This window comes from Pogona vitticeps, chromosome 9, assembly GCF_051106095.1.
Source record: "Pogona vitticeps strain Pit_001003342236 chromosome 9, PviZW2.1, whole genome shotgun sequence".
Classification (NCBI taxonomy): Eukaryota; Metazoa; Chordata; class Lepidosauria; order Squamata; family Agamidae; genus Pogona; species Pogona vitticeps.
Window position 1 is genome coordinate 12824487 of NC_135791.1, and position 26667 is coordinate 12851153.

Consider the following 26667-nt stretch of genomic DNA (forward strand, 5'->3'; position numbering starts at 1 on the left):
GACCAAACATTTAATATCGAGCAAGAACATTAAAATACCCGGTTCTCAGAAGCTAAAATATGACAGTTCTCTTACTGCAATGTCTCAGCGGAAGGTCTCTTTCATGCAGTTCACAAAATCCTAGTTCACTCCCCTAAGCACAGGAATTAGGAAGAGAAAAGTTACAAACCCCATTGCTCTTCCCCATTTCAGGTTCCTACAAAAGCTTGATTTTTGCTACAAAAGCTGGCTTTCAGCGTGATTTGTATAAGCAAGTTCAGAACCTGAAGTCTGCACTCAGTACAGACAATAACAGGAGCGCTGGCACACTTTAGTTGCTAGTTATTTTTCCTCCAACAAGCTCAAGACCCCCTGCAGGGCTCTCCTTTCAATCCCACAAACATCTCTGTGAGGTCAGAGGAAGTGAAGACTGGCCCAAAATCACCCTCTTAGTTTTATGGTTCAGCAGAACTAAAACTTGCATCTCTCAAGTCACAGTCTAACACTTTCAACCTCATGTGGTTCTTTCTCCCACCACACGTGATTCGCCTAAATACCAGCTGCCATCTTAGGGGTGTACTCACTTTTGTTCCCAGCGGTTTAGACATTAATGGCTGTGTGTTGCGTTATTTTGAGGGGACAGCACATTTACACTGTTATACAAGCTGTATACGGTACTCACTGCTTTACATTGTAGCCAAATGTCATTTCTTCAGTGTTGTCACATGAAAAGATATACTAAAATATTTATGAAAGGTGAAGGGGTGTAATCACTTCAGCGATATATTGTATGTATGTATGTATGTGTGTGTGTGTGTGTGTGTGTGTGTGTGTGTGTGTGTGTGTGTGTGTGTAAGTGTGTGTATGTGTGTGTGTGTATGTATGTATGTATGTATGTGTGTGTGTAAGTGTGTGTGTAAGTGTGTGTGTGTGTGTGTGTGTATGTATGTATGTATGTGTGTGTGTGTGTGTGTGTGTGTGTGTGTGTGTGTATGTATGTATGTATGTATGTATGTATGTATGTATGTATGTATGTATGTATGTATGTATGTATGTATGTATGTATGTATGTATGAGATACAGAGAGAGAGAGAGAGAGAGAGATGGAATAAAAGAGAAGCCACAGAAAAGAAGTAGGTTTCTACATTTTATTAAAAGTTTTTTTAAAAGATTTCCTAAAGAGAAGAAATTTTCAGAGAGATTGCTTTCTAAAATGAAGTCTGGATAAAAAACCCCCAGTAAGCCCTGCGCTCCCCATGATCTAACAGGCAAAAGTGGGTTTGGAATTTTTGCTCCATCTGAAAAAGCCCCGGGAGCAAAAGAAGCACGCCAAATCATATCCCGGTCATATCCCAGTCAATTAAAGACCCTGGGAGAAGAACATCTGGAAAACTCTGCATCATTGCAAGGCAGCAGGTATATGAGGACTGAGGGAAGACCTTTAGTTCTGGCAAGACGGAAATAGTTGGTGATTTTAGCAAGAGCGATTTCAGTGGAGTGTAAAAGAGCTAGAAGAAAGAATTAAAATAATAAATAATCCTAGAACTGCAGAGCTGGAAGGGTCCAACCAGTGCTTCATTGCAGCAGTTTGGGGTTGGGGGGGAGGGGAGGAACAGACAGATGAGAAACAGGACCTAGCAAGGGGAGCTGCAACAAAATCTCCCTCGGCCTGGTGTCTGGCAGGCATGCCATTTTCCAGGAGGCTCCATCCTCTTCCATTATTCCACTCCTACCTGTCCTCCCTCCCCCCCATTCCACAATTGCTCATTAGCATTCTATGGCCACTGAGCATGCTTAGTTCTCACTGGAGGGTTTAGAGATTCACAGGTATCCACCCTAAAGGTTTCTCTAAGCCTCCTGATAGGTCCCCTTACTATCATGCAGATGGTGGCCTTTCAACTCAGCAAGCCCTAAAATGCAGAAACATGTGCACCCATGTGGCCTCTAAAGAAGGAAAGCAATTTCACAAAACATGCCCAGCTTTAACAAAATGCTGCCTCTTTTGGAAGATTAATTTCCCCCTTGTTTTTGTTCATGAGTCAATTGACCACGGACAAATAGGGTTAAATATTCAATGGGGCTGACTGTGTTTGCAGAATTGGCAAGCTGCCTTCTTAAACACAGATGTTTCTAAAACTTGGCTTTTATTTCGTTAATTGTTACTGCTGCTTTGTTTTATTCTCCCTTCAGTTTTATTTTAAAATGTATACACATGAACTAACTGTAGATTACTCCAATATTCCATGATAAATATCAGGAAAAAACTGTCCTGGAATTCATCTTCATAGAAAACATCACATATATTTATGTGCCAAACAAAACAAAAAAAGCACACACCTTATAGTGTTGGGATCCATTTGGCTGGACCCCAGACACCAAGAAGACAGGATCTGTTCCAGGTGAGTGAAATGTTAAGCGTGTGCCCATGGAGTGGAATTCCCAGAATTCTGCAGGGGAATTATTGGAGAATTCTGGGAATATAAGTCTAAAAAAAAATTCCAGATAGAACATGTTGAAGGAACAACAATGAGTTACCAGCAAGGCTCTCTCTAAGGTGCATGGCTGTGCAAGCGAGCATGACTCTGCACCCCCCCCGCCCACATGGCTTTCTCCTCCTCCTCCTCCACACACCCACAGCAAGTGTTTCCACCCCCTTTGGTTCCGGTTCCAACAGAACCCCATGTGGAGGGGGGCAGAGTCACAGGGGGTAACGAGAAATTACAGGGAATGTTGGTTAACAGTCTGAAGGCAATTCCGTATCGAACACATGGTTGGTCTAAGAAGTAAGGTATGTAGCCAGGGAAACATACAAACACACTGGGGGATGAGGGCTCCAGAAAAGAGCTAGACTGTGAATGGAGAAATGCAGAGGAGAGCTGGTGCACAAATAGTGTTTCAAAACTCTGCCTAAGAACTGAAGGCTTTCGAGCCTAAACCTTCAAGGCAGACCTTCGGGCCATCTGTGTCACTTGGGAAGTTGCTTCTCTGCCTTGCTGGTGGGTATACATCTACTCATAACAAAGACTCATTCTTCAGGTGGACACTTCTGTGCCTGACAACTGACTGAGTAACTTTTGGCACCTGCCATTCCCCAGGTCCCGATGATCCCTGGCTTTCCTCCCCGCTTCAGAAATGGGACCGTCCACACCTTGGAAGGCAGCTTCAACTGCCATCTTCCCTGGGAGCCCTGGATCTCCTTAATCTCTTTCAAGATCTCATGAGCTGCTCCTCTCTGAGGATTGACTTGGGGTTGGAGAGCTCTGGGCTTTCCTCTAGCAAAGATTCACCAAAAGGGGATCTTCTATATATCGTCTTACTTGTTGCATATAAATACGTACCAGGCTAGTGAATGAACGCATACTGTTACCTTGGTCAGCAAAGAGACACCTTAAGTTTAATAAAGAGAGCCAATGTGGTGTAGCAATTAAGTGGGCTTGACTGGGACTTAAAGAGACCCTGGTTCAAATCCCCACTGAGCCATGACATTCACTGGGAGTACAGGAGATCTGCCATCTTTTTCATGTGGCTGCCTTACTGGTTGATCCTTGAATCAGTCACTCTCTCACAGCATCACATGTTTTGAGGATAGAATGGGGATGAAAAGGACAGCCATGTATGCCACCATGGAGTCACCAGAGGAAAGGGTAACAAACAAGCAAACTACACTTTAAACCGAAACTGTTTATAATAACCTTTTGAACAAATGTTATTCAAACAAGCACCATCAATATGGTTAGAGAAGGGTTAGTTTTATCGGACCATGCAGGGGCAGCTCATGAACCCGGACAGGAACTAGTCCTCCACAAAATTTCAGGGGGAAGCACCTACCTCAGCACCAAGGCAACATCAGCCTATGAGTTATCCCATTCTCCAAAAATCTCCTGCTCAAATAACTTGAAGTTTGCCCAGTAAGGCATCCAGAAATAAAGGGTTCTAATGCAAAATCTGTCTAAGACACATTTTATAAGATAATATTCAATAAGCCCAAACCACACATTTCAATGTCCACATGAAACATTATCCAATGTGAGATACTCAGCTTTAAGTATACCAGTTCAATTTGTAGGCTGCTAAACTTTTTCAACATCCTGAGAGGTACAGTAAGAACCTGCTTCATCCAAACTGGATAGCTCAGTGGTTTAGGCATCTGGCTGTGGAGCCAGAGGTTGGGGGGCAGTCCCCCACTGTGCCTCCTTGTCAGGGGCTGGCCTTGATCCACACAATCCCTTCCAGCACTGCAGTTCAAAGATGATGATGATCATGATGAAGAATTTGGAAAAGATTGAGCCATTTGAGGGGGAGAGGATTTACCACCCCATAAAACCAGATGACACAACCTAGCCTCAGATTGTTCAGAATAGCACACAGTCCCGTTTCCCAGAATAGAATGCATACAACTGATGCGCTCCTCGACAGCGAACCTGCAATACCTCTCAGGAGTATTTACAACATGTAAAGGAGTCCCAAGTCCCGCATACACTGGTTTACATATTTCCTTTCATGTAGCAGTCACATTTCTGTTGCAGCTACCCGTCAGCAAGGAATTCATTTAAGTTCAACAGATTCCTCACTCAACCGATACCACAGTATCAGTGGGAGCAGGAAAAAGTGTATCACAGTAGCAGGCACACCTTTTGAATTCTGTTATCTGGCTAGAAGCAAGACTGCATGCACCTCTGGTCTAATCTGGTTTGGCTCTCATTATATCTTTAGATAATCCCTGGGCATGCACAGTACGACATTGGCCACAGTTGCTTGAAGGCAAAACAAAGCCCAGGGAGTGCAGTGGCGCATACTCACAAAGCAGGACCTGAAACTAAAAGCAGAAATAGAGATTTTTGGCTTTGCTTCTCTTTAAATTCTACTCAAGAGCCTGAAGAGGCAAACTATTGGCTTAATTTCCCCAGTACTACTGTCACTGCTATGCTCGCTCGGAAACACACACACACCGCCCCCTTTGCAATTTTCCAACCAATGCTTGGGAATGCCCAGTTTCAGAACTGCTCTGCTATATTTGCATCCAGCTGACTGGAGATAATAGCTCATTCTTGGCTTCAAGCAAACTAGCTCTGATGTAACAGAAATCAAAAGTGATGTATTAAGTGGAAGAGGGCTTCAAATGTATATGGACATACCATGCTGAACATACTAGGCATATGCCTGTAGGCAAAATGTTTGACTCCTCTTATTAGCTTAACTACATTTCCTATGGCTGAATGGAGAAATACAATATTTTCCTCAGCATCTATAGATAAATACTACACAGAAGCTAAGAGCACTATTTAGGAATCTATTATATCAGGATACGTTTGTTTTTGGGAATAAAAATTATGTTCATAATATATATTGAATATCTGGCTTATCAGCCTCATTAGAGGGAAGAATTATCTTGATTTCTTCTGAGATAATCATTAGCCATAACAGAGGAACCTATTTATTCAGTTGTGTCAAATTATTACCTCCAGAAAAAAAACATAAACTAATGAAAGCCAGGTTTCCTGATTATGCTTATCTGACAATAACGTCAGCTTTCAATTGATTATTTGTGCAAATCAGCAAAGCGTTAAGAAAAAATACATCCCAAAATATTTTGGATTACATTCCTAGAAAATCCCAGTCATCACAATCATGGGGCATATTATTCTGGCACATGTTATCCAAATAAAGTAAAATTTCTCAAGCTCTGACAAACATTGGTGAGGATAGTTTTCCTACACAAAGCTTCAACACTGTCTCTTTCTCCCTGGCATGTCCTTCTTGCAAAGGTACTCTGCCATTCTAAATTTTGGTGCCTCCGTCGGCTGCAGGATGGTCCAGTGGTCACACAACTCTTTGACAGCTTTGACCTGCACAGCTAGGTAGTGGATTTCAATTAAATCACATAAGTATAGATCATGTTTATCAGCTGTCAGCTTATGCAATGACTGGTTTACATTCTTTTTCCAAGTGCAAAGCATGCTCTGTTGCTATCCTGTCCATTCTCCCAGTCATCACAATCTGGTTTCTTTATGTCCTACAAGAAAATGCAACTGCTCCTCTTTTTCTGGAACTTCATAAGCTCTTCTGCATGCTCATCGAGAAAGTGACAGTGAAAGCTTTAGTACATCCCCATCAGTGAAGACAATCCTAATCACTACCACCAAAAATTACAGTGGACCCTTGACTTACAGACTTTTTGAGTTACAGACTTCTCTGGCCACAAAATTTAGATTTGACTTGCAGACTGAGATTTGACTTACAGACCAGAAAAAAACCAAAATGGAACAAAAATGGCCTGTTACGGGATTAATCGGTTTTCAATGCACTGTAGATCAATGGAGACTTGACTTACAGACTTTTTGACTTGAGAACCGCCTTCCAATACAGATTAATTCTGTAAGTCAATGGTCCACTGTACTGCCTGGACTGTATTTTCCCTGCCTTCCCTGAACCTTTCTTGACCTAAGAAAAAAAGAAACAAAATATCCCCCTCTAGTGGTCGAAGGTAGAATAGCAGCTTCCCATTAGTTTCTATGGACGGAAAAGAGCAGATACGGATCAAATGGTTCTCAATGTATTCCTATGGGAAATGCAGATTTGACCTGAGAACTTTTTGACTTGAGAACTGCCTTCCAATACGGATTAAGTTCTCAAGTCAAGACTCCACTGTACAGTACAACTTTGGCCTCACAGATCTTTATTTAAAACCCAAAGGAGACTATCTCCTCATTTAAAGACTCCTTCCCTGTTCAGCATGCCATGCATTTAATGTAGATACTGCATACTGATTTTATTTATTACTTTACACTGCACTGCAAAGTGTGTACATATATAATGTACCTACAGACATACACACACCTTTATAGATAAATACATATGAATATAGTATACACATACCGGATGAATTCCTGTTACCTAACGTAAAAAAATGTCTGTTACAGTCTGCTCTTTGCTGGTTAATAGCTCCCGCTGCAATTCTCAAGGCCGTGGTTTGGTACATCTGGGTGTGACCCCAAGAATCGTAGCAGACTCTTTACTGTACTTAGTGGAAAGGAAGAAACCACTTGAGGTTGAAAGCCCTTCTCCTGGGAAGGCACATTAGGGACTCAGACTTCTAGCACCCATGAAAGCAATCATCCATCACTGTTCTGAACTGTGTGAGTAACAATTGCCCCATGATGTCTGCCGATTTTCCCCTCTGGATTCATACAGGAGGATCGCTTGATCTCAAGAGTTCAAATGAGTAACTTTTGAGGGGATACAAATCAGCAGTGACAAATAAAGCAGCCAGCATTTCGTAGAAGGGTTTTCATTTGTGCTGGTCACCAACCTCATATTTAGAACTTAGAAAAGTTCCTTTTTTGCCCAAGGACCATTTGCTATGTTATGGTTCAGAAAAGAACTTTTCTAAGCTCTGCAACACAAGCTTGGACTAAAGGGCCACTCAGCCAAATTTTCTATTTAGACCACCAGCGGTTTTCATCACCTGCTGCTTGAATGGCTACTAATGACAACAATCATTAGTGGGAGTGTGTGTATCTTTCGTGAAGGTGAATGAAAACTGTGCTAATTCCACAGACGTGAAGGATAGGAACTTCTGGCTGAATGTGATCCACAGAGGCTCTCCATCGAGCCTACCGGTTCTTTTGCAAGGCCCCATATCCTCCTCCTCCATTTCAAACAATTCAGCCATACAGAAAAGGAGCTGCTATTTGCTGTGACTGAGCTGGAAATCCCACCTCTTATCGCCAGCTGCTGCTCAGAGGAAATAAGAGCTGGGATTTCTGCTGCAGAAAGGCAGTTCTCTGTGCAGTGCTGTGTTGGAAACAGATTACAGTGGTGCCCCGCATAGTGACGATAATCCGTTCCGGATAAATCATTGCTATCCGGAAACGTCGCTATACGGGGCAAAAAACCCCATAGGAACGCATTAAACCCTGTTTAATGCGTTCCTATGGGGGGAACTCACCATTATGCGAAGATTCCCCATATGGCCGCCATTTTCGCTGCCTTAGTAAGTGAGGGCAGGGTGCGAAAACGCTGCGGGCGGCCATTTTCTTCATCTGGTGGCCATTTTGGAACGGCCGATCAGCTGTTCTGAAAACATCGCAATGCGAAGATCAGTAAGCAAAACGCTTACCGATCATCGCAACGCGATGTTTAGCCATTCTAAACATCGCAATGTGATCGCTTTTGCAATCACTAAATCCGCATCGTTATGCGGATTCGCTATGCGAGGCACCACTGTACATAGGTCTGGGGGGTGGGGAATCTCTGTAAAGCCAAGATGTATATTACAGATTTTCTAGAACATATACTATACACGGTAGAGCTTTGGGATGGGTTGGGGGGAGGGATTCGAGAAGAAAAGCTTCACCCCTTTACATCATGTGCCACCCAGGGAGTGTCTAAGGAGGGATCTGGGCTCCAGGAACTGAAATATTTCCTACACACTTTCATAAAAGGATGCATGCTTGCTTCTCCACACAGATGGAACCAGTCCGTCTTCTCTGTTCTCACTTATTTCCTTACCAGCCTGCACCTTCGTGTGCATGCACACTCACCCTAAACACAAGCCATTCACACATGGTGCACCACAGAATTTCTGCCCATTTTTTCTAGTTAGAATATGGAGGAATTACCACCCCCATAAGCTAGCTGGAGGAATTTGGGAGCTGCTATTCAAAAAAGCCTACTTCTCCAAAATCTAGCTGAGTTAACCCAACTATGACCACTTCCCAAAATTCCCAGTCTGACAGAAAAGCCAGGTCTTCACTGCAACCAGTCATGGCACAGCTGCCGGGCCCTTTGGGGAACCTTCACTTTCTGTCAGGAACCAGACTCCCTTGGCACCAGCATCCAGTTGCTCAACATCTGTCATTCCTTTCTCTCTCCCACCGATGACATCATTTTTTGTCCCCATACATTCTGGCAAGGTTGAGACATTTATTAACAGCTTTGGGAAACAACTGCCAGAGAGAGGTTTTTTTTTTTTTTTTTTTTTTGAAACAAAATCTATAAAGTGTAATACTAGTAGTGTCACTTTTTTGGAAAGCATCCAAAGAAAAATGGTTGGAAAACTGATGGTCAACAATTTGAGCAAGTTATTGAGAATCTTTAACACGTGTGTGTGTGTGTGTGTGTGTGTGTGCGCGTGCGTGCGTGCGTGCGTGCGTGCGCGCACTTAACAGATTCTACTAAACTGAAATGGATGCAGTATCCAACAAAATGTTTAGATACTGGTTCTATCAAAGGAGGATGAGTTACTCCTACTTTGTGATTTTTCCCACCTGCTCCACTGATTGTATTTCCAGCAACTCCCTGTTTTCTTGTCATACCAGCTCAAAACATTGCAAAACCAGCCTCTTCCCCTCCGTGTCTTCTAGCCCCATCACTTTGCTGCAATTTCTAAAGCTATTTGTTTCTCAAAATACATTTTTATGGAAGACTTTCTTTTTCTGTTTAAGAAAAAGAACACCACTTTGGACCCTTCTCAAAATATCCCCCAATATTATCTTTTAATTCTTATGATAGCAGACATTTCCTGCCACCCCCCACCCTGAACTCCTGAGGCAAAATGCTAAGTCCAAGCCTTTGCAAAGGAGACAAAATGGTGGGCAGGCTGCCAATCTCATTTATTTAACAGGAGAGAAAAAAAAATAAGAAGCTGTGATATTGCCACTTTTGAAATCTGTTAAGACCATTTCTCCTCATCCAAAGAAATTCAGTGAAATCAACCCTCACAATTTGTCTGCCAAAGATTTCCAACGGCCATTTGTAAGCACAGCTCCAGTTCTAGTTCGGGGGCTTTTCCTCTTTCTGTGAACTAGCATTTTCTTCTGCGAATGTATTTTCCCACAAGCCTCTGGAGTAAAATCTCTGTATCAAACCAATAATCACTGCCTTGATGCAAGAAAAGCTCCTTATGGGACTGTCATTTCAATCACAAGCAGCTGGCATAGCGATTTATGATAATATTTCAGGAGCTGACTATTTCTTTGGACCTCTCTGATGCTACAGCAGCCTTTTCCAATGCAAAGGCCCTTACATGTTGCTGGAATACCACTCCCAGCATTCATACCGATTCCCTAAAACAGGCTAGGGGACAGGCTAAGTTGCAGCTGACAAGGAAACAACACTCAGGAAATGACTTGGGGAAGGGCAACAGAGTGGAAGAGCCATCATCCCTCCCCATCTAAACCGAGAAAATGTCGTTTTCATTCCATTTTTGTTTCTAAAGAAGGATATGGATAACGCCTTCTCCCGCATTCTCTTTTCCTGAAGAAAGCTGGACTGTCTGGGGTTCCAGTCTGACTATGCAGTCAATTACCTAGAGAGGTAGTGCTCTCCCTCACTCTCTATCTCACCAAAAGCAAAGCTTGAAAGATATTAAGAATCCCTTTGGTCTGCTGCTCCCAGGTGGATTCTGGGAGTTATAGTCTAAAAAAGTAATTTTTTCGAAGTTATCAAGCACTGTCCAGTAAGTCGCTTTTGGGGGATGCTCTATGTGCAGGCTTCCTGCATTAAAGAGAGATTACCTACCTGTAACCATGGTTCTTTGAGTGGTCCTCTGTCAATCCACACAATTGGGTTATACTATGCCTGTGCAGGACCTCTCGGAAACTTCTAGAGCTTAAAGATATGTAATTAGTGGGACGTTCCTTCATGGAGTGCATGCTCCGCCCACCAAAGAACTCAGTTTCCATAAGTCTGCCGCTGTCAGATATAAACTGAGACAACAAGTGACGGACAGAGGGGAGGATGGGCGGGATGTGTGGATTCACAGAGGACGACTCGAAGAACCATGGTTACAGGTAGGTAACCTCTTTTTCTTCTTCATGGTCTCTGTGAATGCACACAATTGGGTGACTAGCAAGCTCACTTACCATTTGGTGGGACATCACTGAAGTAAGGAGGTTAGGATAGCTTGTCCAAAGGCTGCATCACTCTTTCCTCGAACGTCCAGATGGTAATGGGAGATAAAGGTCGATGGAGTAGACCAAGTGGCAGTACAACATATTTGTGAAATGTCAATGCCACGTTGAAAGGCAGTTGATGTTCAGACAGCTCTAGTAGAGTGTGCTCTAAGGGCCTCTGGGGCTGATTTGCCCGATAGTTCATAAGCCAAGGAAACTGCCTGTACAATCCACTTGGATAGAGTTTGTGAGGACGCAGTTGAGCCTTTATGAGGGCCATGAAAACTGATTAAAAAGTGTTGGTGATTTTCTGAAAGATTTTGTTCTGTCGATATAGAAAGCCAGGGATTGTCGGACGTCAAGCATGTGGAGCATGCCCTCCACTAGTCTCAATTCATCTGGGGAGAAGATAATACTGAAGGTAGTATCAATGGTTGGTTAATGTGGAAATTGGATACAATTTTAGGGAGAAAGGAAATATCAGGGCATAGGGTGACCTTGTTTTAATGAAACTGTATATAAGGAGGGTCTAATCCGAGGGCTGAAAGTTCGCTAGCCTTTCCAGCTGATGTTATTACGACTAGAAAGAGGGTTTTTAGATAGAGGAGCTTTAGGTTGGTTGTGGCCATGGGTTCAAACAGAGGTTATTGTGGGAGAATGAGTCGCTGAGGGGGTCGCGTGTTACAAAGAACCTTGAGGAACTTTTTAAGCATCGGGTGTGAGAACAGGTGAGCTGATTCAGAATTTGGAGGCTGGTGTTCAACAATCACAGAAATATAGACTTTTAGTGTGGAGTGGGATAAACCACGTTGAGGAGGATGTAAAAGAAAGGTGAGGAGGGTCTTCAAAGATATTAAGTTTTTGGAGGTGGCAAAGGAAGAGAATGATTTCCATTTTTGATTATAGACAATCTGAGTTGAAGGCTTCCTGGCTCTCCCAAGGATAGCCTTTATGGCGGGAGAATCCTCCACACCATAAGTTTGAGAGACATTAGATCTGGATGGTGGATTGTCCCTTTGTCTTGAGTCAGTAAATGAGGGATGGTTGTGAGGTGAAGATGGTCCGAGGAGATTTTCCTGAGTTGGGTGAACCTTGGTTGGCAGGGCCACCATGGAGCGATGAGAATGGCATTGGTGTGGGACTGACGGAGTCTTATGATGGTCTGCTAAATGAGTGGGATTGGAGGGAAGAGATACAGGATGCTCTGAGCCCAGTCGATCATAAAGGCATCCCTGAGTGAATGAGTGTCGGTTCCTGCTCTGGAGCAGTATAGGGGGCACTTTGAGCTGTGGGAAGTAGCAAAAACTTCTATTGCTGGGGTTTCCCATTGGTTGCATAGCTGGTTGTAGACAGTGTCGTCTAGAGACCATTCGTGCATGGATGTGGTCATCCAGCTGAGGTGATCTGCTAGTAAGCAGTCTTGGGTTGCTACGTGAACTGCCACGGGAAAAACGTGGTGGGAGTAGCACCACTCCCAGAGACTTACTGCCAAATACAGGAGGGGGAGAAAATGGGTACCCCCCCCCCGTTTGTTGACGTAAAAAAGTGCAGTCATGTTGTCTGTCGCCAATTGAATCGCCTGTCCGGAGATTAGTGCTCCGAAATGCTCGAAAGGCTTTAATTATGGCTAAAAGTTCTAAATGATTGTGTGCAGTAGCTTTTCTTTTGAATTCCACAGGGCGTGAATCTTGTGACCCTGACAGTGTGCTCCCCATCCCAAAGGGCTGGCCTTTGTTGTGACCTGAGTCATCAGCTGAAGTGGAGCAAATGGTCGACCGACGAGGAGGTTCGGGAGGTTTAAGTCCACCACATAAGCTGATGGGAGAGTTCTCTTGACATAACTAGGAGTTTGGAAGGGTGGCCCTCTATGGGGTCAAATAGAGAGAGGAACCATGATTGAAGACAGCGCATTTTGAGACGCACATGCTGAATGACTGCCGTGGTGGATGCCATGAGCCCGAGGAGGTGTTGGACATGATGAGCTGAGACAGAGTGTAGAGGTCGAAATGGTCAGATGGCTTGTTTTAGTTTGTCTATCCTTTCTTGAGGCAGAAAGGCTCGCGCTCGAGAGGAGTCTAGCTGGGCTCCTATGTATGTAGCAGTTTGTGCTGGTTTGAGGTGTAATTTTGAAAAATTGACCTTGAGCCCAAGATCCGCTAAGAGGCTTAGTGTAAAGCGAGTGTCTTTCAATGTGCTTTGGTAAGAATCTGAAATGATGAGCCAGTTATCAATGTATGGGAAGACTGTGGTGCCGTGTAGACAAAGGAAGGCAGCAACAGGGTCAAGACACTTGGTGAAAGTTCTCGGAGCGGTAGAGAGTCCAAAAGGAAGAGTGCAGAATTAATAGGCAGTGTCATTCAAATGGAAGCGTAGAAATGTGTGATGTCGGGGATGGATAGAGATATGGATGTATGTGTCTTATAAGTCTATGATGACGAACCAGTCTCCTTGAGAAAGAAGAGGGATAACAGTGTCGAGGGTAGTAATTCTGAACCGTCTGGGATGAATGTAATTGTTGAGTTTTCGGAGGTCGAGTATTGGGCGGAGGCCTCCGTCTTTTTTCAGTATGGTGAAGTAACGGGAATAAAAGCTGTTGTGGATATCTGAGTGTGGAACTGGAAGGATGGCACCTTTCTGGAGGAGAAGAAATACTTCTTCATGTAGGACTGTGGAGAACGGTGTTGTCTTTATACGAGTGAAAGGTGGCAGTTGATCGAACTCAATAAGGTATCCTTGATTAATGATGGAGAGAACCCAATGGTCGGTGGTGATACGGGACCAAGAACTAAGAAACGGAGAAAGATATGTCTGGAAGGTGCAGATCTTGGGCTTGAAGAAGTCAGGGATATGGCTAGTTCTTCTTCTGCTGATGATGAAATGGCTGGTGTCATTGTTGCTCTGGAGATTGAGACCAAAAGTTAGGGGCTGAAGAGATAAATGGTATGGCCGGTTGGAAGATTGTGATCTGTAGGGCTTGTATTGTGGCTGGAAGGGCTGGTGGACAAAGGGTTGTTTCCTCCATTGAGGGCGTTGATATCTGTAAGTTGTTGAGTTGAGTAAGACTTCGCCATTTTGTGAATCTTATGTAAGGTGTCCATGACTTCATCCATTTGGTCATTAAAAAGACTGGCACCATCAAAGAGTAGGTCATCAATACGGGATTTGGTGTCATCTGACATTCCTGCAGATCGTAGCCAAGTGTGTTGACGTAAGGCGATGGAAGTAGCCACTGCTTTGGATGCTGCGTCCACTCTATGTCTGGAAGCTATGTGTTTGTTGCTTAGCTAGGTTGGAGGCTTCAAGATGGATATTTAAAGTGTCTGATTTGGATTCTTCAGGGGCTGCCTGGAGAAAGGGGAGCACAAGGTTCCAAAGTTGGCGCTGATAAGTCCCCATGGGAGCTTGGTAATTCGCGACCCTCATGAGAAATGAGGTAAGCAAGTAAAGCCGCCTCCCTAAAATGTCCAGTTTTCGCCCCTCTCTATTAGTCGGTGCCATAGAGGATTTGTTCAGGGTGCAGAATTGGTTTGACTCCACTATAATAGAGTTTGGAGTTGGATTTCAAAAGGAACGAGGTATCAGTGCTGTGTGTCTAATAGTGGTTTTCTACTCTCTGAGAAATCTGGAGGGAGGATGGCAGCTTATCCCATGACTCCTTTACAAGATCTAGCATTGCAGGTATGAATGCGAGACTTAAAGGGGGTACCTTATCTTGATTAATATCATCAAAAACTAGATTTTGTTCAAGGGACTTGAACTGCAAGTTCAAGGGACTTGACTATTTTTAACACCATCTTACTATATATAGGAAGTGAAGTCCTCTGAAGGTGATGGTGGTTGATTTTCAGCCACATCTGAATTTGGTGTGGGAAAGTTGGAAGGTAACTCCTGAGATGTAGTTGAGGAGAACTCATTATTGGAGGAAGATGATTCTAAAGCAGGAGAGTGATGTGGTTTTTGTGTTTTCGATGTCGTAGGTTGCGATAATGAGAGGTCAGATTCCGGTGGCAGAGGGGGAAGATCGGTATAGGTAGTTGTGACATGTAAGGAAAATGTACCGTGTTGATGGTGAGATGAGAGCAGAGCAGGCAGAGAGCGTTCAGCTGTAGCCGATGTCTTGGAACGTTTGGCTGGAGGTTGCTTGATGCCTACAGATTGATGTTTCAAAGCAGGTTTGGAAGGTTTCGCAACTTGATGGTAAGTTGCTTCTGTCAACGGTTGGACTCAATGTCAATGTCGAGGAGGAGAGGGGGAAATTGAAGGAGAGCATGGATAGGCCACCACGTATCACACATGCTTGGACTCGTCATAATAAGCTGGTCCTTTGATATCATCCCTATGAGGGTATACCTCATATTATACAGAATAGGGATCTCTGTAGACATCTCTTCAGTGGTACCGAGAAGGTTCTCAGACGTAGATGTACTCTCTGCGAGGCGGGTCGTAGTCCTCGGGAGATACATGTCTTTTCTTAGGTCTGCACTTATGAGGGGGCGATCTCAGAAGAGATTCAAGTTCAGACATCTATGGAGACATTGCCTGCCCCGAAAATGCAGGGCTCGAATGGGCCGAGGCCAGGCTGAATGGGGCACCAGCCAATGAAGGGCCAACACTAGGTGATAAGCTGTCAGTCGAAGCAGGAGGATGGGCTAGAGGTGGAAACGTTATGTCATCTATATCAGAAACAATCTCTGGAGCTTCCCTGGAAGATTCTTCAATAGGAGATGGGAGAGTCGGTTGCGGTGGATCTGGATGGACCGACTAGGGAGACTTCTTTGAATTTTTTTATTTTTATTTTTTGGTTTTGTCTTTCTTTGATTTAGAGACGTCCTTCGGTTTGGAGGACTTCGACGCCGAGGTCGGCTTCAATCTTGAGAGCTTCGGTTGTTCTTTACATCTCGGAGAAGGGGTTGCCGGGCTCAGGATCAAGCATTGTTCCTGTCTGGGAGCCAGAGGGGAGCCTGGTTCCATTGTGGGAGCTGGAGGGTGGAGAGATTTCTCCCAAAGGTGAGATCTTAGTCTCTGTAATCTTAATTTGAAGCCTGGTTTTGTACAACTTTGTGTCTGATGTTGTTCTCCAAGGCAGAAGAGGCAACGATCGTTGCTGTCAGAGAGCGGGGTCTTGTTTGTGCAAAGCACGCACTGCTTGAACGGCCCTGGGAGCCCATAAAAGAAGTGGGAACAAGGGGAAGGGTAGAGTAGACTATGTCTAGATGGGCGGCATATAAATGCAATAAATAAATAAATAAATAAATAAATAAATAAATAAATAAATAAATAAATAAATAAATAAATAAATAAATAAATAAGGGGAGGGAGAAGGGAAAGGAGTTGGAAAGAGGCAAACACTTGGGAGAGTATAAAAGGAAGATAAACTCACAAGGGAACATCAAAAGAAAGAATTGGCCATAAGGCATGATAGAAGATGATTTCCAAAATCGAAAGTCATCGAATGGTCTGGCCTGAGTGGCAGCTAAAAGGAACTGAGGCGGTCTCTGGCGAGCAGAGCATGCGCTCCAAGAGGGAATGTCCCACTAATTAAATATCTTTAAGCTCTAGAAGTTCCCAAGAGGTCCTGCGCAGGTGCAGTATAACCCAATTGTGTGCATTCACAGAGACCACGAAGAAGAAGCAGAAAGTTGGACCAGATCGCCTACAAGACCAGTTCCTCTCTATGTCTCAGAGCAAAGGCATGAGCAGGCAATGAAGAGGGAGATGGCAGTGGAAACCAGTCCTTCTGCTCAAGAGGAAAAGGAAGAGAAATGGATGAATGAGTGGGAAAGGGAAAGAATCTCTCTCTGGCCTCCAGTGCATATCCCACTATTGCCTCTGTGTCGTTGACAGAATACTGTTCCATATGAGAATTATGTTCATTTAGAAAGTCTGTAAGAGTTAACCAAAGCTTATACTGTACACCAGACTTTCTAACCTGGTGTTCCCCAGATGTGTAGGACTACAGCCCCACAGCCATGCTGATAGGGACAATGGAAACCACAGTCCAACTCATATAGAAGGGCAAAAGGTAAGGGGAGGATTGATGCACACAGTTCGCAACAATTCTTCCTCTACCAGCTTGTCAAAAATAAATCCAACAACCTTCCTTTCTGCACCAGTGTGCAAAAAACTCAAAGTTCAGAGGAGCAGTCCAACACACAAATTATTTTTTAAAACTTTATTGCAAACATACCAGATATTTCCCGTCAGAGGACTTAACATTAGCACCTTTGGCGCTCCAGCGGGTAACATCACCATTCATTTTAACAACAGGCAATAAATCTGTGTGAAACCACTCATCTTAGTTCAAGGCAGGAACGACACAAGCTCATCTGCCACTAGACAATGCACCTGCAGTAAAACGCCCCGCACGGCATGATGTCAGCCACACAAGGCACAGGCCAACTCCCTTGGCCAAGAGCCAATAATATGAGGAGACTGTGGGCCTTTTTGCAAACTCAGAGTGTTGCATCCATCCAGCTCACTCTTGCCTATACTGACTGCCAGAAACAGCCCATGATCTCAAGCAAACACACATACCCATCCTCTGCTTCCTGCTACTTTCAACTGGAGATACCACAAATTTGAACCCAGGACTTTTTAACCACGGGAAGCCCATGAGTTACCATCATGATCTGTCCACCCAGCTCACTTAGGGCAATGACTGTCATGATGCCACATTGCCACTTGCCCAGACACAACATTGCTCATTTTGGGCATCACAAACATTTGTCATTGCCAATTGGTGTGTAGTGGAAGTCTGAGGGCTCGTGGTGACAGTCCCCAGAGCCGCTCTACCCATAAGGAGACTCCAAACACGCAGACCAGTGCTTCAGTGAATATCAACGATTAAGGAGGTGTTTGTAAAGGTTATGGCTATACATTGCTAATTCAAGAACAAAACACACTCTGATATTTCTCACTGCAACGGGGATGGGCTTCCAACAATATACTGTTCCTGGGAAAAAAATCGATTTATTTTCTAACTGCTGAGAGGAGAACAGGGAAGGCTGAAGGAGGTAACAAGTAATGCCACATCAGCAGCTCCTCCAAAGGTTCTTGTAACTTTGACCCCGAGGGCCCTGCTCCACGACACCACTGGTGGTTGTTCCTGATGAGCAGGACTCTATTCTGGACGTCACAAGCTGATCTTCCAAGTCAACAAAGACGGGGCACGCAAAGGAGTTGAGGGGTAAATGTCACACACCCCCAATACAAATCAGGGATGAGTGTTTAAGATAGGTCAGAAGATGATTGATCCCACTGGTGACAAGTAAAAGAAAAGGAAGCTTTGCAAGAGCTTTTACTTCGCAAAATCCACCCCCATGGACAAAATATCAATGGACCAAATCTCTTCTCCATTCTATCCCATTTCAGCAATCAGACATTATCTTCACCACGGTTTCATCCTGATTTGATAATCTACAATCTCTCTCTCTCTCTCTCTCTCTCTCTCTCTCTCTCTCTCTCTCTCTCTCACACACACACACACACACACACACACACACACACACACACACAAATCCACAAGGCACATTTTTCCAGCTAGGCTGACCAGATCGCCTGCCTCCCTGCCTGCCTGCCTGCCTCCCACCCATCACTGTATATTGAATGTTCAAAAGGCCCTCTCAGCTTAGAGAGGAAAAGGCAGTGGCTGCAACTCCCCCGGAGACCGGCTTCCTCCCGACATGGCACACCGGCTCCAACCCCACCAAAGCCAACAAGCCCACAAAGCCAGGAGGAACCCCACCTTTTCCTCTCCCTCCGCGCCCCCCCCCCACCAGCAACACAGGCGCCTGAACTACAGCAAGGCAAGCGAGGAGGCTGCCCCCAACCCCGTGTTACCCCACCTCTCCACCGACCTTCAAATGACATCTGAATCCAGTCTCTTTCTTCTTCCCACCCCCACCCCGCCCGCCTCGCCTCAGATGCACCAAGTCACGCCACACACACACATACACACGTTCTGGGAACCTGGCCTCTACAACGGGCCAGCCCGCACTCCGTTTCTCGGAGCAGGACTCGGCTGAAGCCCGGCCGCCCCGGCGCAGATGGAGGGCCCGGCGCAACCCGGCTCCTCCTTCTCATCATCATCATCATCCTTCTCCTCCTCGCGCGCCCCCCCCCCGCCCACCACCACAAAGCCTTCCCCCGCAACTAACGCTCCGCGTCCCAGCCGGCCGCGCTCCACGGCGCCCTGAGCCGCTCTTCGGCGCTCAAGGGACGGTCCTCGTCACGCCCTCCGGGCGAAGCATCCGCCGTGGACGCAGGGAAGCCGGCTGGGGGCTCCAGGCAGCCATTCCCTCCCCAGGCGGGCTGGAAGCCCCTCGGTGGTCTTTTTTTGGGGGGGGCGGCGGGAAGAGAGCCGCCAGCCCACGCCGGCCGGTCCAGCCACGGACCAAGCCTCCCCTCCGGGGCCTTCCCCCCCCCCCAAGGCAGCCCAGCGAAGACCGGTTTGCGAGGCGCCGGTGGTCCCGCCACACGACGGACCGGGGTCGGCGGGAGTCCGCACCCAGACCCGGGGGGGGGGAGAAGGCGAGGCGGGGGGGGCTCCCAAGGGTCGAGACCCAAGGGAGGCCGCGGAGGAGGTCGCCGGGTCAGAGGCGGAGGAGGAACGGGGAGAAGGGGCGGCGGTGGAGGGGGGCCGAGCCCGGCTCACCTCCGGCCACCTCCAGGGCCCGAGCAGCTCTCCAGGGAGGGCAGGAGGGAGGGAAGGCGGGCGAGCGGGCGGGCGAGGGGGCGCCCGCCTCGGGCACCGGCAGATGTCACTCACCCGAGCGGCCGGGCTGGCCACCAGCAGCAGCACCAGCGGCACCAGCAGCGGCGGCGGCGGCGGCCACCCTCCCCGGCCCCGGGGCCTCGACCACAGCAGCCGAGGCATCCTCTCCCGCGTCGGCGTCGGCGTCGTCCGGCCGGCCAGGCGAAGGGAGGCGATCCCGGGCTGGCCGCTCCTCGGGGGTCCGAGGGGGGGGGAGGGCCGTCGAGCGAGCGAGCGGGGCTTCTTCCCTTTGTTTCCGACGCGACCAGAGCCGGCAGGCGGAGGCGCGAGGAGGAGACCGGCGCCCGGCCCGGGGATGCAGGCAGTCCGAGGCGAGGGAAGGCGGCGAGGCGAGGCGCCTCTTCCGACCACCGCTCTTCGGGCGCCGGAGATGCTGCGGGGAGGCGGGCGGAGGCCCGGCCGCGGCTCCCGGGAGGGCTGCGCCGAGGGGCGAAGGGGTCGCGGGTGGAGGTGGGGTGGGGGGGCGGCAGCGGGCCCGCGGCGGTCCGTCCGACGGCGGCGAGGACGACGCCCCTTCTTCTTCTTCGTCTTCTTCTTCTCCTTCTCGGCCGGGAGGCTCCAGCCCAGTCCCTCCCCGCCGGCGCCGGACTGGGAGCGGCGGCAACAATCAGCGGCGCGCGCCCACCTCCGGCCGCTCCGGCTCCTGCGCCTGCTTTCCCCTCGCCGGGAACGGGGGCGCCGCAGCCGCTGCCATTCATTCGCTCCGCGGCTGCGCCCAGGAGGGAGGAGGAGGAGGAGGGAGGAAGGAAGAGGCTGCGGCGCCCTCTGGCGTCCGTTCTGGGTGGCGAGGGACGCGCTGTGAACCTTCCACACGAAGCCCCTGTACTGTATGTAGGCAGACGACCGAGAAACCCTCGTGCGCGTGCTGGCCGCGGGTAGGAGGCCCTGGGACATTTTGCTGCCTGAGGTGCCACAGCGAATGGCCGCACGCACAGACCTCCTCCCCGTCTGGAGCACAGCATCCTCCCAGGTAGTTAAATTGCTTTGGCATGCTGTTGTTCCATATCACTGGTTTACAGCAACCTTAAGAGGGCTTTCAAGGTAAGTGAAACTATTTAAGGGGTGGTCTATCCAGTTCCAGGCACCGGGCTGGAGAGCCAGAGGGGGGCGCTGTGCCTTCTGTGGGTAGAGCCAGCCTGGGTGGCCTTGTGTGGCAGGCGGCACAGTCCCCTGGCCCTGCCAGAAGCAGGCAATGATAAGCCACCTCTGTGTATTCTCTATCTGGCAAACCCTGGACAGGGGTCACCATAAGTCAGAACTTGACTTGACAGCACATCATCATCATCATCATCATCATCATCATCATCATCATCATCATCATTATTATTATTATTATTATTATTATTATTATTATTATTATTATTATTAACCAGTTCTACACACACCCATGAGCTTCCATGGTTAAGCAGGGATTCAAACCCAGGTTGCTATGTCCTAGTCGGTCACTCTGTCCACTACACACTACACTGGGTATCCCTTTTTTGGCATACAAGGCAGAAACTCTCACAGGTTCATTAGAACAACAGTAGAAGTATATTAACTGTATATTCGCGAAGGTTTTCACGGCCAGGATCTAATGGTTGTTATGGGTTTTTCGGGCTCTTTGACCATGTTCTGAAGGTTGTTCTTCCTAACGTTTCGCCAGTCTCTGTGGCCGGCATCTCCAGAGGACAGAGTGCTGTCCTCTGAAGATGCTGGCCACAGAGACTGGCGAAAGAGCCCAAAAACCCCACAACAGCCATTATATTAATTGTACTTTACCGGTGTCCAGCCCTTCAATGTTTTCATCATAGCTATTAAAGATCACATTCTCCTTCCATCTAGCAAAAATGACTTAACTGAGACTCAGCCACGAAAACTAGATTGAGGGGAGGCTATTATTGGTAAAACACCCCTTGAATATCTCTTTTGTCTCAAAAAAAATCTTATTAGCTTTGCTCTAAATTGGAAGTGACTTGATCAGGACACAACAATGAGAACAAGCTCAGAAAAGCTGAAAATCATTGGCCAACTTCATATTACTAGTTGCAGCAAAGAACGAAAGTATTACATTAATTGCCAAATGGTAAGTAAACCATCATTAAGTAAAAATGCATCATTACAGTCAAACAAAATGCTACAGAAATGTAGAATCTACAGAAATATGCAATATACAATATTGCACATATATTTCAATATAATATTATAATACCAAGCAATATATGAAAGTTCATATAGCAAGTATTCAAAAAAGATGGGGAGAGTAATTGTGTTGCCAGAGAACTGTGGCAAGCTATGGCAGGCAGCTGCACAAAATCTGGCCAATTTGTAGGTGATCTGGAGGTCCTGATCAGAATGTAGGCATGAGATATAAATTTCTTCTGATCTGCCTGAGAATTTTTGAACAAAGGATAAATGGAACTTTTGTTGAGGGCCACGGTAGAATGAATCATGTAATTGGATGACCCAACAGTTTCCACATCCTCAAAATAAAAGCTTTTCTAAGCTTGGGAAATTAATTGCCCAGGTAAGTGGAAGGCGCAAATATCCTCTTGACCGGAATACACTACCTAGTGTCTAAACTTAAATGCTCTTATAATTCTTTGTCCTGTTTGTTTCATAACTGATTTGGCCTTTGAGCAGCTAAGAGCTATTAAACTGCTGGGAGATTACCTTGGAGACAGTAATTTCAGACAGGCACCTTTTCCATTTTGACGGGAAGATGTCAATTAGTTGCAGTATCGCATTAGTCAACACTTAAGTAGTTTCCGCTAAGTCAGTAGGTTTTTTTCTAGCTAGGACTAGACCATAAGTGGGTGGAGTTTGAAGGTGGTCGCTTTCTAAACTTGTACCACACCCAGACCCATTATGTTCTTTAAATGGTGCCTATGGAGCCAAAGGAGTGAAATACCCCATTGTGGCTCCTGGCAGACAAGCCAGCCTAGGTAGCCTTAAGCGAGCTGCACAGTCCTAGGGCAACACTGGAGGAAAGAAGTGGTAAACCATTTCTGAACACCTTGTGCCTAGAAAACTCTGGAAAGAAAGGCCCTAAGCTAGAATCAACTAGAGAGAACATAATAATTATTAATTAGTGTTTATAGCAAACAACTCTTTGAAAGTATGACATTAGCAAATTGCTAAGATGTATATGCTCAAACTTTCTCCCAAGTGAGCTGGTATGTCTCGCTCTGGACTGTGACGTTGGAGAGCAGGATTCAAGTTCCCAGTGAGTCGTGGTAAACCCTGGGCCAGTTGTGCTCTCTTTCAGCATATTTCCTAGGGTGGTTAGAAGGATAAAGACCCATTTTCTGTCTCTGCTCACACTCCTCTGTTGAGGGCCTTGCATGGTATATGTTTATTTATGTGCCACTCATGGGTTCCGAGCCTACAAAACAACTAATAGTGCAATTCAGCCCATACAGTATTCGCTCAGAAACCAATGCCAAGGAACTCAACAGGGCTTGTCTGCAGATAAGTATGTGCAGGATTTTCTCAGGCCCAATCATTATTGGGACCCAGCATCAATTCATAGAGCAGTTCTCCCCACAATCAGGGCTGCATGCAACACTTTAGAGGTAAAAACTGTTGGGAGTTTTTGCAACCTAGCATGCTACCTGTAGTTTGTTTGGCTGGCAGGGATCTTTCTCGGCTGGGGTAACTGTCAATCTTTCCTGCACTAACCAATCATTCCTTCCCACCTCATAATTCAAAGAGAGCCCCGCCTCTCTGCTGAGAGTTCTTTTTCCCTGTAGTCTATTGAAACCAGTTGAGTGGCTTGCTTGTCAGTCATTTGTTTAACATTGCTGTTTTGTTTCCAACTGCAAGTAATGAAACATTTTTATTCTTCTACTAACACCTCAGAGTAAGTTATTGAAATTGTAAATTGTAAATGCCAGTTAATTATAAAAATGGGGGTGAATTCTCTGGAGAACTTGAAACTATTCTCTTCTGTGAGGCTCTGTATTTCTATTGTGTATCAAAAGGGAATTAGCTAAAAATTCAGAGCTCTGCAACAAAGATTACCTAGGAAGTGGGGAATAACCAGTAGTTTGCTCTAAAACAGATTGGAAGCATATTCAGAATTAAGACATGTTACGTACTACTTTCCATTCAGATATAAAAATGTGATTTGCCTGTTTGCTTGAAGCATAAATGTGCACCATTTTCCTTTTTGTGCTGTAAAATTCAGTCCTCTGCATGTATACTCAAAGGTTAGTCCCATTATGTTCAATAATGTTTACCCAGAGTGTGTATAAGTGCAGACTCTGTGTTGCAACATTAATAATGTACAGAGTACAAAACGGATGGGTGTCTGAATCACTTGCCTTTGAGATCTTTGATTTTAGCTTATCACTTGAAGTTTACGACTTCATCCTAGTCAGCGTAGTAAGTCACAACTAGAGTAGTCCTATTTGAATCAATTAAACAGTTGACTTGCCAAATCCTCATGGATTCAGTTGGCCTACTCTAGTACCACTTACTATGCTGAGCCTCAGGATTTCAGGCTGTATGACACAGTTCCTTTAATAGAACGGGATGCATACATGACTGAGAGAATGACAAAAGTCCTCTTCTGGAATTCATCCTGAGCAAAGGAAACAACAAGGGAAGTAGGGCCTGGGATCTATGCCTGCAGGCCCTGTCTCCAACCTCCAGGAGAGCCCTCCTCCCGGTCCCTCCTCCAGTTTGGGTCCTGCACTGCTGAGCAGCAAGGTTGGGATGGGAGTTTTGCTTGGGTTGGTTTTTAGTTTTATTTGTGAATGTTGCCAATCATATGGAGATTTTTTACTTTGGTTCAAACAAATACAAACAGCAGAACCTCCTTGCTGCTATACCTCTAAGCCAGTGGTCCCCAACCTTGGCCCTCCAGATGCTCTTGGACTTCAACTCCCAGAAATCCTGGCCAGCAGAGGTGGTGGTGAAGGCTTCTGGGAGCTGTAGTCAAAGAATATCTGGAGGCCCAAGGTTGGGGACCACTGGTCTAAACAGAGTTGGATTCTCTCAGCAATTCAATGGCGGGAATCAGTCTGTTAATTGGTCCCTCTAACTCAGCATTGCCATATCCTTGGTTCTTTTGGTAATTGTACCCAAAGTGGATTTTTCCCCAACATGGAACTTTCCAGCTGTGCTACAGTTCTCATCATCCTTACCCAGCAAGGTCGTGACCTCCAGACCGAGGAAGGCTGCCCTTCACAGGCTGGAGAAACTCTCCAGGTTTTAATGCACTTTCCCTAGATTTTGCAGGCCTGCTCCAATGATTAGACGCCAAGGCACATGGAACTTTCTCCCTGCAAAGCATAGGCATTGTCACCAAGCTGGTTTGGGAAGAGACACTTTGGCTGCTGCAGAGGACTCAGCCCTACAAGTAGCCTCTCTGAACAATAGCCCTAATTAACATTTGCAGCAAGGGCGTTCACCTGCATGAGATCTTAAACATTCTCCAGTATGCTAGATACTGGGGACTTTGGTGATTCTGCCTGGGTTTTGTCAGATCATGTCAATATGCTTTAACTCTGTCAATTGTTACTGTTCAATTTCTATAGGTTGTACAACCTTATATACAGTAGTTACTCTTCCAAACTGCTACGGTGCTTTGGGATAAGGTGCTGCCAGAATGAGTTGTAGTCTAGGAAATGTGACAGGACAAAGAAGAGATGATGGGGAAAAGAAGAAAACAAGTACATGTAGGGTTTGAGGATCTCCAAAGTTTTAAAAGACCAGATGAAACAATCACCGACAGAGCTGCTTCCAAGAGGGGAAAAGCCTGCAGTCGCTGGTGTCAGCTCAACGAAAAGGCCTCGTGGTCTCTCCCCTTTCAGCAACTGCCAGAGGGAATCCTCACAAAGGGAATCCATTCTATGATAGAAGGAGGAGACCTTGTGCCGGCTACTCCCATTCAGGTGCTTGGGGAGGGCCTGGCTCTCGATTCAGTCGGTACCAGACTGGTGCCTGGAGAGGACCACCTATGTTTCTCTCCTTCTCTTTCTGATCACTACTGGGTGTCAGTAGTGGAGTTTGCCCTGGTTGGAAGGAGTCCACGCGAGGGGAAGATGTCTTCTGGCAGCTACCAGGGGGCATGACTGCTAAAGGTGTCTGAAACAGCGGGGTGGCGCCCACTGGGATTTCCTCCCAGATAGTCTCATGAAGTGGCCCCAGATGTACGCCCCTTCCCTTTGGACTGCTTTTGATGGTAGTAGCTCCTGAGGGTGTCTGCCCTGGCTGGGAGCCACATAGTGACCACTGGTCTAATCCATGCTCTTGGTAGACTCCGGTCGGCTTCTCATGCTCCTTGTGACAGCTGACACCTGGAATGGCCCCTGAAGGATTCTGTGCTGCGAAGGAGGAGCCCAGTGAAGGCTGATCCCAGTCGGGCTCATGGAGGGCACCTGGGTATCTCACCCGCTGAGAACTTCCAGGTGCAATGACCTCTGATGGCTGCTGTTCTGGCTTTGAGGAGGGGAGCAGCTTTCGGTTCAAGTAGGGTTCATAGGCTGGGTCCGTTCTTGTCTCCCTCTCTTTCTGGTAGGTGACAGGTGGAATGGTCACCAACAGAGTTTGCTGCCAGAGGGCATCGTTCTCCCAGTCGGGCTCATGAAGAGAGCCTGGGTATTTCACACTCCTCTTCTGATCGCTTCCTGGCGTAGCGACAACTGATGGCTTATCTTCTGGCTGAGAGGCAAATGATGGCTGCTGGTCAAAGCCACATTCATGGAGAATCTCTGTTTCTTTCCCTCTCTGTTTCTGGCAGCTGCAGGTTGGATAAACTATAGGCAGCACCAGTTCTGAAGGACCGGAGCCCAACAGTGGATGCTCATGGGCAGGCTCATGGAGAGGGCTGATCTGTTGATTCATCCACTTCTGACATCTCTTCTGTGCAACAGTCACTGGTGAAAGCTGTTCCGACTTGGAAAAGCCCAAGGGTGGTTGTTCCATGGCAGCCTCATGAAGAGGCCCTGGCTCTTTGCTTATACCAGTTGGAGATCCATGTGGAGGAACAATCACCGAGGGAATAGGTTCTAGTGGGGAAGGAGGGCCCCAGAT

The 26667-nt window shown here is 46.5% G+C and overlaps 1 protein-coding gene across 1 annotated transcript in view; it reads right to left on the reverse strand.

Annotated features, from left to right (window-relative positions):
* SDC3 (syndecan 3) overlaps positions 1 to 20468 on the reverse strand; it is a 145929-nt gene extending 125461 nt beyond the window's left edge. Inside the window, exon 1 of the mRNA XM_072980163.2 lies at positions 19642 to 20468. Coding sequence (XP_072836264.2) covers positions 19642 to 19749 — 108 coding nt within the window. The 5' untranslated portion in view covers positions 19750 to 20468. The remainder of the gene's footprint in view (positions 1 to 19641) is intronic.
* Between the last annotated feature and the right edge of the window lie 6199 nt (positions 20469 to 26667).